General features: G+C 36.9%; 1 protein-coding gene across 4 annotated transcripts in view; it reads right to left on the bottom strand.

Moving 5' to 3' along the window:
* The window catches only part of LOC139694834 (ethanolaminephosphotransferase 1-like), a 30,073-nt gene that overhangs the window by 9,995 nt on the left and 1,322 nt on the right, over window positions 1–18,756 (bottom strand). For all 4 annotated transcript variants that reach the window (XM_071593347.1, XM_071593348.1, XM_071593349.1 and 1 more), the window contains exons 2-4: window positions 17,608–17,676; window positions 16,887–17,079; window positions 7,690–7,958 (exon numbers count right to left, since the gene is read on the bottom strand). In XM_071593347.1, the coding sequence (XP_071449448.1) occupies window positions 7,690–7,958; window positions 16,887–17,079; window positions 17,608–17,676 (531 nt within the window). The remainder of the gene's footprint in view (window positions 1–7,689; window positions 7,959–16,886; window positions 17,080–17,607; window positions 17,677–18,756) is intronic.

The following is an 18,756-nucleotide window of genomic DNA, read 5'->3' as shown; positions in this document are numbered from 1 at the left end:
TGCATTCTTTCCAAGCTGCACCCAAAACTTGATGGTGTATTGCTGTTCAAGCGAACACTAAATCATTACAAAGTCGAAAATTCAAATAATTCAGCTTTACATAGCCGAAAAACACACTTCACGCGGAGGCACGTCTTTCTCCTGAGACTGCTCGGAGCAAACTGGCGACCGGCTGGAAGGGCACACCCCCTACCACATTTCCCAACCTGTTTTACCACCACTGCCATCGATAGTCGCACCACAATAAAATCATGTGCATTATTTTTTTAATGGACCATGTATCATGGTCAAAATGCAGTCACTAGCAATCTTGTGATTTCACTTATTGAATCTTAAAAATGTAGAAGAAGTCAATAATAAAAAAAAATTGTTGAATAAATTAGGGCATGGCGAAAACAATGGGTGAACTAAAAATAAAATACATAAATATTTAAAAGGGTTCATCGTCATTTGAGATCCAAAGCTCCTTAGTTACAGTTTGTACAAGAAATCTCAGCAAAAATCTTCTGGTTCACATTCAGAGGCACGCACACCAATTTAGTTTTTAATTTCTATTTAAACAATTGAAAGGCCCCCCCCAATGAAGGCACCAATCTCCCTGTACTGATGCATGTTTCTTTTGGTATGTGCAAATGCCACTGCACTTTTTGAAAGTTGGAATAGGGGCTATGAATAAGGAGAAGACTTGCATAATGAGGCATCACTACTTGCATGATTTTTTTCTTTCATGTTGGCTCAACTGTGAGTAGATGCCATGCAAAATTGCAAGCCATTCCATCGAGCAGTTTACTGTAGGCAGTTGTTAGGCTCAGTTGTGTGTTGTTAGAAATGGAAAATATTGAATATTGTGCAGTGATAAAGTTCTTTGTAAAAAAAGATTTAATGTTGACTGAAATTCATTCGAGGGCTGTAAATGTGTATGGGGACTCCTCTCCTTTGATTTCCACAAAGAAGAAATGGGCACCCAAATTTTGGCATTGCCGTGAAACCCTCCAAGATGATCCAAGTTTAGAGCGTCCAAAAAGCACAACCACCCTGGAAATCAATGAAAAAGGGCACAATATGATTTTGGAAGGCCATTATAAGAAGGTCCATGTGATTGCTAATACTGAAGGGATATTAAAAGAATGCATCAGTTACATTTTGCTTGAGGAATCACGCATAACAAAGCTTTGAGCAAGATGGGTGCTGCACATGCTCACTGTTGATCAAAAATTTATCCGGAACACACTTTCCAAATACTTTGTGCAATTTAGAAAAAACATGACTGATTTTATGCATCAAAATGTGACAATGGATGAAACATGGATTCGCCATCACACACCAGAAACGAAACAACAATCCATGCAGTGGAAAGAGGCTGGTTCTTTAGCTATAAAGAAGGCAGAGGAGACTCTGCCTTCGGCATGAAAGATCATGGCATTGATTTTTTGGGATGCATAGGGAATGCTGGAGGTTGACTTTCTTGAAAAAGGCAAAACAATAACTGGGGATTACTATTCTAACCTTCTAACAAAAGTGGATGCAGAAATTCACAAAAGCAGACCCAGCATACAGAGGAAAAAAAACAGTTTTCCACCAGGACAATTCACCTACCCACATAAGTGTTTTGAAATGTGAAAATTGAGTGATTTGCACTATAAAGTGCAGCAACATCTCCCCTATTCCCTGAATTTGGCTCTTCTGACTTCCACCTCTTCTGAAAACTAACAAATTTCTCGCTGTTAAGTGTTTTTTTGTCCAATCAAGAAGCAATTGCAGCTATAGATGAGTACTTCATAGCATTTCCAGGACACCACCATAGGGATAATGGCACTGGAACACTGCTCGATGATGTGGGTTAATATTAAAGAAGATAATGTTGAAAATCAATTTTTTTAAAATCATTAATTGCCATTTTCATCATCAGTTGGAGAACTTTTCAGATCACCCTCATATTAATATTCTGGAATGATGTATTATTTTTTAGTCACTTTTGGAGCACTTGGAAAAAGTATTCCTTGTAGAGCAACCACTGGTATAAGGTGTTGTGTTCCATCACTTTGAGTAACTTAAACCATTGCTACACATTGATATGATAGCCACAGCCCTCTCTGCAAATATTCTAAATGAAAGTAAGCAGAAAGATGCATAGGTATTCGATGAATAAAAGTAGGTAAGATCAAGATGCATCATATATCTGGATAAGATATCAGAAGTTGGTGCATTAGAATATTTATTAGCAACAATAGCAGAGTTTAAAAAGCAGCATCACTATCTTTCTTTTACAGTGAACAATTCAATATGTACATTAGAAACAGCTTTCGACTTCTTTCTCCATGATGCAGACATGAAATTATAAGTTAGTCCGCCAATAGAAAGTTTCATGCCACATGAAAATAAATATCTTCATTAAAAAATTATCACATCAAGAATAGCTTCATATTCATTTTGAAGAAAACTTTGTGCGTCTATTAGGGCACCACTCATATGAAATCATTTTATTGTACTAATGAGGTGCACTTTCAGCACAGTGAGTAAAGAATTATACTGAAAAATGGAAAAATAGTCATGAAATCGTAGAAATTGGAGATGAATATTGCAGGTCTTACACTTAAATATCAAAATCCAAAGTTTGCCCTCTGTACTTTATTCGTACATTGACATCATAAACCCTATACCATTTTAAAGTGTTTTAATACTATTCCTTGTCCTGGAATGGAACCTAAACAGAAGCTAAAAACTTCATATATACAAAGCGATGTTCAACAAGTTTCATAATAAGAACTGTGTTGCTCCTCAAAATAGCCATTAAAAGCGGATATCACTTCTTCACCGTTGGAAAATCTTTGACCACCGAGCAATTTTTCAAATTTGCGAACAGATAATAATCAGAGGGGGCTGAATCAGAGGAATAGGGTGCATGAGGTAGCAATTCAAACTTTAATTCATGAATTTTGGCCATTGCAATAACGGATTTGTGAGCTGGTGCATTGTCTTGATGAAACAACACTTTCTTCTTAGCCACTTTAGCTTGATTTCTTCGCTCAAACATTGCAATAAGTTCGCATAATACTCGCCATTGATAGTTTTCCTTTTTCGAGATAGTCAATGAAAATTATCCCATGTGCATCCTAAGAAACCGATGCCATGACCTTGCCTGCAGATGATGTGGTCTTCGCCTTCTTTAGGGCCGGTTCTCCCTTTTGAATCCATTGTTTTGTTTATTCTTTTGTCTCGGGTGTGAAGTAATGGACCCCTCTTTCATCCATGGTTATGAAACTGCGCAAAAATTCTGCTTTGTTGCTGTGAAACTCTATTAAACACTCAATTGAAACACCTTCACGACACTGGTTTTGTTCGAGTGTGAGCAAACGCGGCACCCATCTTGCACACAGCTTTCTCATGTCCAAATTTTCAGTTAATATGCTAAGCACCGCACTTCTGCTGGGTCATGCACTTTTAGTCTACGATCATCCACTACCACTTCATGGATTTTCTTTACCATTTCTGGAGTTGTCATCTCATTTGGTTGACCAATGCGATGCTTGTCTTAACAGCTTGTACGGCCTTGTTTAAACACTGCTACCCAATATTTTACTGTTGTAAATGAAGGATAAGAATCACCCAGAGAGGAATCCAGTTCAGCTTTTATATTTCTTGGGCTGAGGCTTTTCAAATAAAAGTATTGTATCAAATTATGATGACCAATTGTCTCCATTTTCACAATTTCACTGAAAACCTAAACTATTGATGGCTCGTCTAGTGTCTTCAAACTTGAAACATGTGCTTTATAGATTGCATACTTTCTAATACAGAGATATTTTTCAAACAACTACCGCCATCTCTAGGTCAGGCCAGGTACTTCTCAGCCTTCCCATGTATTCTCTAAGAAAAATCAAATGTGTTCCTTTGACTTAAATATTTTTTTGCATTATAATTACAGATAAGCATCGCATAAAACATTACAGTTCTTGTTGATAGTGAATTTTAAAATCCAATGATGCAAAGAAAAGGGTTGTATGCATAATTACAGAGATGTGAAAAGGGGCATATAAAAGCTGTCTTGATTTATCTCATGAACACGTGTTGTTTACAAACACTGATGTTTACCCCACAAAACATTAATGAATATTGGAGTTACCATTGAAAACATTAGGTCAAACACAACATTTTATCATAAAAATATTCTGAGCTAAATTATTGATACTTTAAATATTAACACTAAGTTTACAATTTTTATCACAAATTAGTGCATTTACCTCATTTTTGATCTTGTGTTAGATAAAACTATTGATGATTAGTTAAAAGTGCATATTATTCTGTATAAACCGATTTTACCTCCCAGAATTAACCTTGATTTATATTTGAATTATGATATGTTAGTGAATTTTCAATTTTGGTAGAGTGATACTAAATATTGCAAGTATAAGCATTGTTTTGCATAATGTATATTTCTGGCTAATTGGGTCAAAGAATATCCAAAAACGTTTTTTCTTTTTATGACTTTGGCATTTTCAGTAATGCTTATTCTTTCAGTATGCTGCAGGCTTATCAGTACACCAGCAGTTGGGCTAATATAAATGCCTGGGGATAATTGCTGTCGTAAATTTTTCTGCACACCTGTTCACTTTCTTCTGGCATTTATTAAGCGAAAGAGAATTTATAAAAACAAACCTTGAGGAAGGAAGAAGTTCAATTATCACTGAATAACTGAAAGTGATAGCACTAAGACAATATTTTTTTTAATACCACACTAGGGTGTGGTCATTATTACGTCTAATCTCTCTACCTGTATTCTATTACTTTCCTAAGCCGTAGCTCAATTAGGTGCAGAGAGAAATATTTTAAACATATATCCTTTAATTGTGCATGTGTGTTATGGTCAAATTGACTTCCACCAATTTGCATTATTAAACATTTATACTGTTTACTAACATTTGAGTAACAATTATTGCCAAATGGGGCATATATGAAAAGCCTACCATGGGTTTGAAAACTTCCCTCTATGCTGTAGCTGTAACTCATATAGCTTTTTTTGGTTTGCCAAAAAGTTTAACCACTTGCTCTCATTTCATTTGAGTAAAAAAGTTTTTTTTACGACATTTCTGGGCTATCTTTCTATTACAATCACCTTTCTCAGGTAGACTTAAGTTACTTTACCAAATTTCTCAAGCTAGGAGTTAAAAAAAATTGCACTTAATAACAATCGATACCGAAGACAGTTATTGAATCTTGTAGGTGATGGCATTACAGATTATAATATCTTTAAACTTCAAATTTGAGCGAGAATTGAAATTATGACTTGAAAAAATATTTATAAATACATATACTGTCACAGATCTGCCTGTTATACGATTCAGTGAAAGTGAATGTGCTCATCAATACTTCCTACTTTTTTACTGCAGACTCAACTGTTACTGTAATTAAAATCAATAAAAAAATATGCTGTGCACCACCATACATTGAACCCAGTTCTCTTTGTCAACTGGCTATGCTTCCTTTAACTCATGTAACTTCTTGAAGATAGTATCATTAAAATAATTGCGCCTGTTTCTGGAATTTAAGAAGTCCAACTATCTAGAAAAAGGACTTAATCTCATGGATTATGGTTTTAGGACAAGAGCTGCACAATTCTCCATAAAAATCTGTCACTGTGTAAATTAAAGTTAAGATCGGCTGACACCTTTGGCCTGTGCACATCAAGAGTAGAAAAAGTCAAAAATACATTAAAAAATAAATCCCCACAATATAATTTGAAAAGATCATAATTTTCCCTGTCCAGTGCTTTGAGTTACTGTATGAAATAAAATACTAGATGAAAGAATCCTCGTTTCTATTTTGCTAATGAAGACCACAAATATAGGATAAGAGATAATACTGCCAGCCCAAGCAAAAAACTCGGAAATAAGCTTGCGACCTCACCCCCTGCCATACATTCTTGAGGTGGATTTCAAGGTAAGATGTAACATAAGGCAGAGGAACACAGCATCAGAATTCGGGAGAGGTGGCTGAGTTCAGTGTGCACAAGAGATTAATCAACGTGGAATTTAATGGGTTTTTCGAAAATCACTGATTTTTTTTAGGTTTGGCATGGGCTGTAGGGTACACATCATTTGGAAACTGACTATATTTTCCAGCCTACTTGTGTAAAAAAAACACCTGGGGAACTCAATCCAATACTCTTCCCTCCAGTTAACTCTTCCCTTATTTTCCATATTGTAGCTGGCAGGGGTCGAATTAATTTGTTCCCGATATCTACTCCTGATGATTTGTCAAGTACAGGAAAATAACAAGTTATTTTGAACCTGAGGAAATTTTGACCTGGCACCATTCCATGAATGACTTATTTTTTTCAATTCGAATATGAAATGAGATCATTTTCTCGATTCCCAGTTTTCCCATCATGCTTAAATGACATACTACCAGATCCATTTCACATATTTTCGAATGTATATGAACACTTCCCTAAATTATGCATGAAAAAGACACTAAATAATCCCATTAACTTATGATATTTGATGCTATGAACAAATGGATGAGAATGGTCGGTTAGATTAACAGAATTTGGTTAACGGGGTGTCGTCAATGTTGGGCATTTTGCATCCCATTCATCCTTTAATCAAAATAACAATAATTCAAATAAATCAATAAATCTTACCTTTGGGTAGATTGTTCTCATTTACAATATATTAAATTAGCCAATTTGTTTTGGAAATGATACAACATGATTCAGGATATCAGAATCATCGCTTACTACCCACTCTAAGTCGTTATAATAATTATAGCATTCTAAAGGTATATTCTCTTTGGTGACAAGATGCAAATCAGTTAATATGCAATGGAATGTTGTCAGGCAAGCAATTGCAACCTAGACTCTTCAACTACTCCTGATAGAGGATGTCCACACTGTCACATCCCTTTCATGAGAAAAATCTAAACATTAGATAGGATGTACCATGCTATTTGCATCAATGCCTCAATGGCTGCAGTTTACAATGTGGCCAGAACCAGAATGGTCCATGTGAGTGCTCACAGTTCATGTTTCCTCATTGCCTCCTTTGTCACTGTAATGACTTCCTTGCCAATAGTGATTCCCAAACCGGTGGGTACGCAAAGAAAGATTACCAAAACTCCTTATTTATTAAGGGAATCAACTTTGGAATGGATTTTGTATACAATTGGGCAATTTGGGGAAAAGCCTAGAGATGAAATGTTTGCACTTAATGAGTCCATACTAATTTCAAATGAGCTTATGGTCTGTTTCATAGAGTTTGGCTTAAACAAATTATTTTTCAACAGAGTAGGCCCAGAGTCAGATGAAACCATAAAAATAGACTTTTTAATTGGAATGAGAATCATTTTGGGCACAAGGCCTGCAAATGAAATACATTTTTAAGCATTTTTTTAACACCCAAAATCTCATTTTTTCCAACTGGTGTGTGATTTGGCAATTTTGAACAAAAAATATGGCACTAAAATAACAAAATGTCATAACGAAGTGCAGATTCTCAAAAACCTGCATTATTACTTACTATGGCTGTCACACACAAAGTATCCCTGAAAATACACTTTTATTAAAGATTTTACGGATCTGCTCAATTGCTAGAGCTGACTTGCTGGATAAAATATACGACAAGATTTTGTTTGACAGTATTTTAAGGACTAATTTCGACTATGAACATGAATAAGATTTATGTTCAAACTTACCAGCATGGATGCATCATAACCCCAAGGGAGGAAGAGAACACCAGTATTGTATTTCTCCCAATGAGATATATAAAAATTGATGAAGACATTCCAAAGACAGAAGTACATCCTCACTGGTTGTATGCTGAAGTCTTTTGACGAACGTCCAAATGCTGAGTACATGCATATTGGAATGAAGAGGGCAGTCCAGGAATCCAAACCATGATCAAAAAGCTCTCCCAATGGCCCACTAGTACCTGTCCGCCTTGCCTGCTTTCCATCAATACCATCTGTAAAAAGAAGTGAAGTGTTACCATGGTAAGAAGTTCCTGGACATGACCATTCTTGGTGAGACTTTGAAACACCATGGAACCATTTACTGTTTTGAATATTAAAATAACTAAATATTAAATTATGAGCAATAGAAATATCTTATTCTACCAATTGGTCACTGAATATTTTAATGCTGCTGATAATTTGTAATGTAAATGTCATCTATATTCATGTATGGGAAATTTATGAAATGATTGTGAAAATTTATAAAAAAGAGGGACATCAACTTATACAACTTCTCAGAGTGCATGCAAAGCAGACAATCATTTAGTTTTTATCGCCTGCATTCAATTTTCAAATTGATTAAATGAGTTAGAAGAGTTAAAAAGTGAAATGATAAAGCTTTAGTGGGAGCAAAAGTGAAGATTACAAAGAAAAACAATATCTGCAGATAAAATATTCTCGGCACTGCGGAATAATGGTGGGTAGGCCCTATAAACAAAATGGGAAGATTCAACTTGCATTTATTCCCTCAATATAACCAAACAAGCATAGCACAACCATTACACACCTGTTGATAATCAGTGCATATTTTTCCTAGCCCTATCTTTCTCATTTTTACTGCGAACACCCAAGTATGTCATTCCCACCAGATTTAGTAGAAATCCATGCTTATGTTGTCATACCAAAGTTTACTGCTTTAGAAAGCAGTTTATTCGTTCTGACCGCAATCAATACACCATCAACAATCTTTCAGCTAGAATTTGCTTGACTTTTTAATCTTTTAATCTACCTGACCATCTTTCACAATTTTGTCAAGCAGTTATCAAGTTTCCTTTAAAAAAATCCAGTTTTTCCTGAATAGGATAGGGATGAAGCTATCACTTGATTAATACCACATAGATAATTAATTGACCGGCTCTGTTGATACTATCCACAAGCAAGTTAGGAGGTCAAGGCATGCTTTCTTGAGTGGAAATAAATATCCAATAAGGATAAGAGTCGAAATTTGTCGCAACATCCGACATTGGGAATGATGAAAGGGCATTTGTAAACTACGAGAAATATCTTGATAAAAAGTTGGACAGATTTTAAACTAGAAAAAACAAGACTTTTTCAATTTTTACGTAAAACATTACAAAAATATTTTGCTTATCTTTTTTTGACAATTGTTTAAAGCAAGTCCCATTTTATACCAATTTGCTTCTACCTATTATTCATGCCAGATAGGCTGGAGGGTAAGAACTAGACAAAGGGTAGCCCGAGCTGCACCTGGTCTTTAGCAAGGTGGCTGCAAAAGCATTTGACCCTGGTGGGAAAGCCATCAAAGTGATGGTTTCATATTAAAAATGCTAACGAGGAAGGTAATAGGAAAATACTTCAATTATTTTCCCATGCTATAAATATGGATGGAAAAAAATAGATAATCTTGGAAACTATGGGACTGGGAAGGTGGTTGTTTTAAGCAGTGGGGGAGGCAAAATTACCACACAAAATTCTTGCAAAGCTGAGCTTACAACAATGGAAGACTACCAGAAGGACCACAAAAGTTACAATAGGGAAATGGAGCAATAGGGCAATGCTAAGGACAGGGAAGTTAGAAATTAGCAAGAGAGAGATGTCAAAAGGATATGGGGGTATTGCTTTCATTTTATTATTACCAAGAAATGACCAAGATAATTGGAAAAAATTTATTCTACATATTAATTGATCTTTATGTACATAATGTCATAAATTACAGCTATTACTGTTGATTTTTTTGTTTTCCGAAGCCATAAACTGAGGTAAGTTGCAATATGGAGAAGATGAGAAGCTTGCAGTGTGATTAAGTTCCATCATTTGAAGGGTTACAGCGCCTGGCAAATACAAGCTTACATGAGGGCTGTTTATGGAAATGATAGCTGGTTATATGATGCAGTTGGGAGGTGGAAAAGGAATTTTCAAACTTGCCACATGTAACCTAACAGACGATCCAAAAAGTAGAGGACCATCACTCACGGACGATGCTGCCACAGCAAAGAAAGCGGCAGACTTTGTCCTATAAGACTGAAGAGCAGCCAAATGATCATGAATGAGGCTGATCTTAGCTATGGCAATGCATGCAAAATTATTCGCAAACAACTGCACATGAGAAAGGCATCAGCATGCTGGGTTCCATGACTGGTGCCTCCTTTTCAGAAGCAAATATAGCACGACCTGCAATCGCAAACACCGCGTGACTGGCAATAAAGGCAATATGGGATTGAATTTTTGCCACATCTACCCTATTCTCCCAATCTTGTCCCAGGTAACTTTTTCTTATTCCCAGAACTCAAAAAACCATTACATGTTCAGAGATTTGACAACACAAACGACATCATTCAAGAGGAAGAATAATGGTTTTTGACGCAATCTCCCAAATTCTACACTGATGAGCTTGAAAAGGTTGAGAAATGCAGGGAGAAATGCATAAATCTGAATGGTGACTATGCAGACCTAAGTCTTAAGAATAACAAAAAAAAAATTAAATTTATACCCGAATATTATTCGGTAATAATGAAAAGTGTACCATACTCCCTCAGAGATATGTTGGATTTGTGCACAGTGAGACAGAGAGAGCAGAAATTAGTGGAGCAATAGTTACAGAGTAATACTTGGAGGGAGAATGAGAGCCATTTTGTAGTGGTTTTAATATTGAATAGAGAACTGTGGAGAAAAGTAGTGAATAGAAAGCAAGTCAGAAAAAAAGAGATAAAATTTTATTGGCAAAGATAAAAGCAGCTCTATCAATCCAGGTGGACACATGAAAAATAATCAGCAGGAGGGAGAAGTAGAGTTGATATGACCAATTAGAGGAAATAAATGAGAACATGATGGGAAAAAAATACCTTTTTGTGAAGAGTGATTGAAATTCAATTTTAGGCAAATGGAGAGATGGGAGGAAATTGTGGTTTTTGAATGATCAGAAAGAGGGGGCAATTGAATTATGCAGAGAAAGAGTTTGATAATAATTGATGTCTGATTCAAACACCATCACAGACATAGGTACACATGGAAATTGGTGGGAGAAACTGAGATCAAGTCATGGTTAACATCGATATAGTTACTGTCATCATTTCGTCATTATGAAATGTATTTAATATTCAAACTGATTACAAGAATTAGAAGAACTATGAAGCGAAATGATAAAGTTTTAGTGGGAGTAAAATCAAATGAGTACTTTGAAAAACAGTATTTGCAGATAAGGTGTGAGAACTGCTGAGTAATGGTGGGTAGACCTTAAAAACAAAATGGGAAGATTCAACTTGCATTCATTTTCTCAACATAACCAAACAAGTGAAGCACAACCATTACACACATGTTGATAACAGTGCATCATATGCACATTCCTTCTAGACCCATTCATTTCTGGGGATCTTGATGGTGTGGTGGCTAACGTACAGGCTTCCCACTGAGAGGGTCTGGGTTCAAATTAAAGACAACAAATATTTTTCAGCGGTATCCCAATCCCTACTTGAGGTGCTTTGTGGAGAGCACTCTGAGTGAGTACGACGTCTGTCGAATGGGACGTTAAACTGTGGACCCTTTGGCGCCTTTTAGAATAATTTAGTAGAAATCCATGCTTATCCTGGCATGCCAAAATTTTGCTGCTTTAAACGGCAGCTTAGGTGTTTTGACAGCACTCCATTCACCATCAACAATCTTTCTGGAGGCATTCGCTTGCTTTTAATCTCTTAATCCACCTCACCATCTTCCATAAATTTTCCATCAAGACACAGGAAATCATCCACGAATTTTATTTATTTACCATTTACCCTCACTGTGCTCACTGAAAATGAATCACTATCCTATTATATCACTAAGCAAGCATTGGTAAACACGCTCAGTCCTATCTCAGTGCAAATGAGTGTGTTCTCACCACAGCCATTATCGAGCATTCTCTAAAAAAAAGCAGTTTTTCCTGAATAAGGTAGGGATGATGTTATCACTTGATAAATAATAGGAGATAAGTTTCCAGCCCTTTTGACACTGCTCACTTGTTGAAGGGAGAATAAAGCAGGTTATCCTGAGCGGTAACAGATATCAAGTACGGATGGGAGGGGAAATTTTTAGAAACATGCGACATTACTAGTGATAAACAGTGCATTCGCGAAATTCGAAAAATATCCTAATACCAAAGTAGAATATATCATAAGCTATCAGAAACGATTTTTATCACATTTATTGGAAATATTCCATGCCAAAAGCTTATGTAATTTTCGAACTTTGTTTACAGCAAGTCGAGTCGTTTTTACCGGCGCCCTTCTAACCAATCCAATTGGGCCCTGGAGCGAGCGTACACCCGCGGACCTACCGCACGAGAGGCTCCAGACGGCGATTGTTGGTGCAGACGTCATTACAACGAAAAGAAATCATCTGGCGCCTTAACATACTTGAATGGATTGGCCGCTCATTTTCTTGGAATATCATTGAGCACATCGGAATTATCGCCGCGCGAGCCACTGGTATCACCTAAGTCGGCCTGTAGTTCCAGTCCGGCCTGTATTTCGGCCAGATGGCCTAAGCCATACATGACCCGGGCTCACGACGGAAAGGGAAACGCTCTCAATCGGGGATTCCCTGCCCGCCTTCCCCTATCTGGCTTCAAATTAAATATGCTCTTTTCCCGAAGTTTTGAACAAATTAGGCAATTTATGACTTTTCCCCGACTGAGTAGAATTCCTTCTTCAACGAGAATCAGAAATCTTCCCAGAGTAAACCATGTCTTTCCCACCTAATTGAGGCTTGTTAGTATTACAATTAAGGAGTAATATATTTCTTACTCCTGACATGGCTTTTCTGGCTTTCAAAATTTGTTGCTATGCCGTTTTTATCCCGAATTTTTGTATATTGATTTGAGCGTATTTGGTGCTGATAATACTACAAAAATATTTATATAATAAGTCTAAAAATGTTACCATTTTCACCCTGAAATTGGCGTATCAATGACAAAAATGAGATTTTAAAATACTATAACTTCTGAACCATATACATTGGATACAATATTAGGGTGAAACTTAGGTTCCCTCAGCAGAGTGTTTCGAGTGAATCTCATGTGAAGTGGTGCTGAATTCCTTACAGGAATCTAACAGGGCTTATATGCAAACATTGGAGGACCACTCAATTTTGTACAGGTCCTGGACAAGCGTGTTTGGGGCTAACAAGAATGTAAAGAATAGGATTGGAGCAGTGGGGTGAGAGGACTTTCAGTTCATGGTGCTTAGGGACAATGAGGATGATAGGTTTTAAAAAAAGTCACTACATAGTGCCCTATTTTTGTTCTTATGGATGACAATTTCCATCCATTTCAGGGTATCCATTTTTATACCTTCCCTCACTTTGTATTGTATTTATCTCAATTGTTTATTCGCAGCTGTCATCATGTAGGGATAAATGCAACTTATTCTTTCAATCATGAACCTTTCTCATTTTCTCCCTTTTTTGAACAATCCTACACTCCGTCCCCCAGAATACCTCCCATGTCTGGGCACTTTGTTGTAATGAGTGAACCCAAAACACACCCTCCCCACCCTCATTTCCCATCTTTCCTCCTCCCTCCCTTTTTCCTTCCCAATGGAGTTTTTGGCCTAAAACAGCACACCAGTGATCCCCCAGCCACCCTACTCTCTGGATCTTCCTCCAGTGGAATTTTTCCTATTTTCTAGGATGAAATCCACCTTGAAAGGATGCTGATTTGAAAATTGAAGACATCCAACAAAATTGTAATGCAGACTTAAAGGCAATACCGAAAGAATCATTTCAGGCAGCATTTGAAAGCTGGAAAAAATGTTGGGAGCGTTGTATTGTGGGAGCCAAGGGCTGTATTTAGAAGGCCATAAGAATGATTAAAGGGTAACTAATAAAATTAAGTTTATTCAAACAGCCTCATCTTTTTTTGGACCGACCTAGTATATTGCACATGAAAATGCTGCAGTGTAATGAAATGTAATGTTCCCTGTAACAATTACAGCATAGAAAATACAAAGTTACTATTTTAAGTATGGATATACTGATAGTAAAGTTGGATTTTACAAATGTGCTAGGTCATGACCAAGAAACTGAATATGTACTATTCAGGCATAGTGATAAATACATCTCATGTGTGCACCATCAAACAACCATATTGTGACAATGGCAAAGTCCATGTTGAATCCTTTAATGTATTGGAGCAGTAGTAGTTTTAGGGGAGGCGACCGACAGCTAGGGTCATTTGTGCCATTATGGATAGATGGGAAAGGAAGGGTGGTGAGATACCCGGCTTCGGCATTAGCCTACTCTTAACGAAAGGTGCCAAGGGGTCTTAATGTATTGGAGAGATTTACACTACAAGTATCATCCTTTTAAACCAGAGAGTAGTCCAATGTCCAGAGAGGAAATCCTCTTCAGAAAGTGATTTTAATCCCCAAGTTGATGAAATCTAGAAACTCTGGAAAGATGAACTTGTTTGAATCAATTATATGCCTAAATATCTCAGTTTAATGGAGCAAGAAGCTTCACTTCTATGACTTGCACAATGTGCCAAATCACATGAACTGGTCAGGTTTACATTCCACCAAAGCATTTAAAAAAGATTGAAGAGATTTGTACACTGCAGCTGTGCCCTAAAACGGCCATCACCTTCAGAAAAAAATCATCTATATCTACGCAGTATCTGGTACTTGGCAGGGGGTGTTACAACACATGAAATTTTAAAGGGAGGATGCCCATACAGGAGAAATATGCACCGAGTATTTTCTTCATGTGAACTATTTTCATGAATCCTTTGAGGGAAAAACAACTTGAATTTATCTCATTGCATGGATATTTCTCTAACAAAACAAGAAGGGACATGGCAAAAAAAGACTAATATGCTTATCATGCACTGGTCTTCCATGGAATATGACAAAAAATTGGTAAAATGCTCTGCGTGGAATGTGAGCTCTCACCTATGGTTGTGTAACATGGACCTTGACAAAAAGAGAGTAATGCAGGCTTAAAGCTTGTTTTACGATGTGGTATGGAGGATATTGGAGATAATTAAATATTGGATTGATAGCATAAGGGGTCAAGTTTTAAACAAGGCTACAGAGGCTAAAACCTCATAAACAGTCCAGAATAGCAAAGAAAACTGGGTTGGGAATGCAATAAATAGGCAAGAGATGGTGATTATGTCTGTTGCGGGAACAGGAGGAAGGAGACAAATTATGAATAATGTTAAGAGAGTAGGGCTTCAAAGGACACCAGGGGTCAGGATGGTGCTGCGGCTAATGTACTGGCTTCCCACCCAGAGGGCCCAGGTTTGAATCCTGGAGATGGCAGATCTTTTTCAGTGGTATACCAATCCGTACTTGAGGTGCTTTGTGGAGAGCACTTTAAGTGAACATGCCATCTATCAGACGCGATGTTAAACTGTAGACCCCTTTGTTACTTTTGCTATGAGTAGGCTAATGTTGACACCGGGTATCTCTCCACCCTTCTATCTTCTTTACCCCCCTATCCCTAATGGTGCAAACGACCTCAGCAGTCAGTCACCTCCCCTAAATCTGCTACTATTACTGCAAGAACACCAAGGGACAGGCAAAGGACAGATACAGACGATGGTGATACATGGGACCTGCAACTCAGAAGAACACCTGATGACAACAATGTCTGTGGAGATAAGATATTTGGAGAAAATTAATCAGAGTTTTTCTGCTTTCCGATTTATAGTAGTGTATTGTGTGAGGGAGAAACAATTCTCTTAACCTGTGTTATTTAGTCTCACTTATTTTCACAATGTCTGGCCTTTTAGTGTGGTGTGAGGCTTGGGACATTTCCTTTACAAGTAAAATATTGTAATTCAGAGTCATTAGGTTACATAATTATCATGGGGTACCCTTTCATTCTTCCACGATATGAACGCTATCTGATTATTGCAAACTAGAGATAGTTCATCTGCATTTATATTAGAGCAAACAAGGCACGAAACCATACATTTAACTTAAGATTGGATTCTTTTGTTAGCTCTATTTCAGTAAATTAATACTGATGCCTATATATGGTTAATGTTCAAGGAAAAAAATCATGGTTTTGTGAGAAGAAGTAGGGTAAACATGACTGAAGGACAGGGATCATGACAGGGGAATTGGTGAATAATAGGTACATAGATATTTCAACACTGGTTCAGTCAAAACATGGTGCAAGAAGGTTAAAGTGTGTAGATGATATGAAATCAAGGGTTAGGGACAAAGAGTTAAAAGAAAAATATTAGGGAACCACACCCCCAAACTTTTTGTTACCAACCCATGTAAGTTCCGACGTAGCCATTCCATTCACACTATGAAATGAGGGCCAATTAACACTATTCTTCTGCGAATAGGATTACAGATAAGAAGTTAACAGATACTTTTAAAAAGTATCAAATATCTAAGAATATTTTTGTGGTTAAAATAAACAATGACCAACTTTTCAAGAGTAACTGGGTATTTTCACCCTGCATAGTAAATCACAATGGGATTGCCGAGCATTAGGTGCTTGCAATTCACGCTTAGTAAGAGAAAATTTATTTGGATGTATTGGAATGTTGTAGCCAAAGGGGTATATAGCAATTAGACCAAAACTACACCAATGAATTGGTGTAGTTTTGGTCTCATTGGTGTGCTGCAGATGGTTCTTGTCAAGGCTTTCCTCCCCACTAGTGCAATGTTATAGATATACCCAATGCAATGTTGGAACAGGAACTTAAAGAGCAACTCTAAAATTCTTCCAATTTCAGAACCCAGACGTTGATCATCAAGTATGGCTTAGATCTCAGTCCAAACACACTTTTTTTACTAACAGACATATTTTTGACCCTCATCAAACTTAAGTTACTACATCTATGGTTATTTCTGGGCATAACGTAGCCCCTCTACTTCCCTTCAAAATTCATAATTGGGCATTGCCTTAAAAATTAAATTAATACATACCAAGAGTATAAGCCAAGAAAAAGTTTATGGATGCAAATCCCCAAACCCAGTGAGGAATAGATGGGAACTCTGGATGATCATCACTTGATGCGTAAAAATCATAATCATACCACACAAACAACAAGAAGTTGCCAACAGTGAACAGGAAGCCCACAAATGTTAAAAGATTAGGAGCAATCCATTTGGGAAAAAGCTGAAAAGGAAAAAAATATAGCAATCACTACCATCACATATATACGGGTATTGCACACCTTATAGCGTACGAGATGGACTAACTGGAGGTCTAATGGGAAAACATATTTGAAACAGTCTCTATTTTTCAGGCAATCTTGGTGCTCATAAACAAAGTGCAAGCTCTTCCTAAGAGTGAGTTCCAAATAATATCTCAGCTTACTTGCCAAATCATGAAGTATTCACTGCATTGGCAATGACTTCAGCCATTAAATGAACAGTTCTTTAAACCAAAACTCATTAAAGTGAACTTTTCTGAGATTTTATTTTGCAATTTAGCCTTACTTTGAGCAAATTAATACTTAAACAGTTTATGTTATTTTTTTAACATTTGTTAACATAAGTCCATTTAAATCAGTAAACAGTAGACCTAATAAAACTCAAAACTCCCGAAACAGTTTTGGTGACATTGATATAGATCACTATTAATGAGTATTATATGCTTAAGTACCTTCAATATTTAATAGACGTAATTAATTAATTTTCTCACCTTCACAACATTGTTCCAAAATGGGTGCATAACATAGATGCTCAATGGGCTGGTGTCCAGGGAGCTGTACTGTAAAAACAAAATGAGAACATTAATAAAATTAACAGATGATTCCAGTTTTCAAACCGCAAGTGAAACATTTTTCTATGAAATTTTAAATTTATGGAATCAATGCACTGTCAATTCATTCATAGGTCATACAATTACATTGATAACAGTTAAGGAAATACTCATTGTTGAACTTCTCTGGGGAACTCATGGCAGTAAACAATTGTATATGGAGGACAATGATGCATATGATTGGATAACTTAAACAGGCAACTAGAAATAGATATCTAGGGATGCAGTGCAGAAAATGTCGTCAGGAAATACGAAGGTGTAAATTGCCACGATGTAAATTTAGAAGGGGCTAAAATGGGACCGGATGTTGATAATTTATTCTTTGTAGTAATTGTTCTTGGGGGAATCGCCTGCCGGTTGAGGTCATTTGCGTCACTAGGTATGGACATTTTATAATAGGTAGGGATGGGATGTTCAGTGAATGGGAGGGATGACGGAGGAGGGTGGATAGTAAGCCGCTAATACCAACGAAATATGTCAAAGGATCCACCACCATATTACGTCCCATCCGAAAGACAGCTTAATTCACTTAAAATACTCTCACAAAGCACTCGGGCAGAGACGCCTCTTCTGCCATCACCGGGAATCGTACCACCAGGGTTGAGAAGTCAATACATTAGCCAAACCAAACCAACGTTTTAATTCTTCGGGTCTAAGCAACAGCCTGTGTAAAGGCTTATAAATAACTAACAATTAAATATGTGTATGCATTTACGAACTACGAATAAAATTTAAGTTTAAACTTGGAAGATCCAAACACCAAGTTTATGCCTATTAGCCAAGAAACGATAATACATTTCAACATTACCATAGTAGTAACTAAATTTAACGTAAGAGCACCCTGGACCGGTGTATTACACCTGCAACATAAATATACATATATTAAACCTGCCAATGAGCTTGGCCACCGGCAAATGCAAAAAAAACTTGACAGCGAAGAATCACACAGTAAGTATGGATGCGAAACGCTAACCTGTGCCTTTTAAGTTTCGCCGAGTGAACAATTAAATAACTGCAAGTAAATGCAGC

Source organism: Hetaerina americana, unplaced genomic scaffold (assembly GCF_022747635.1).
Source record: "Hetaerina americana unplaced genomic scaffold, ioHetAmer1.1.p SCAF_57, whole genome shotgun sequence".
Classification (NCBI taxonomy): Eukaryota; Metazoa; Arthropoda; class Insecta; order Odonata; family Calopterygidae; genus Hetaerina; species Hetaerina americana.
The sequence above is the reverse complement of the archived record's forward strand: the minus strand, read 5'-3'. Positions and strand labels throughout refer to the sequence as shown.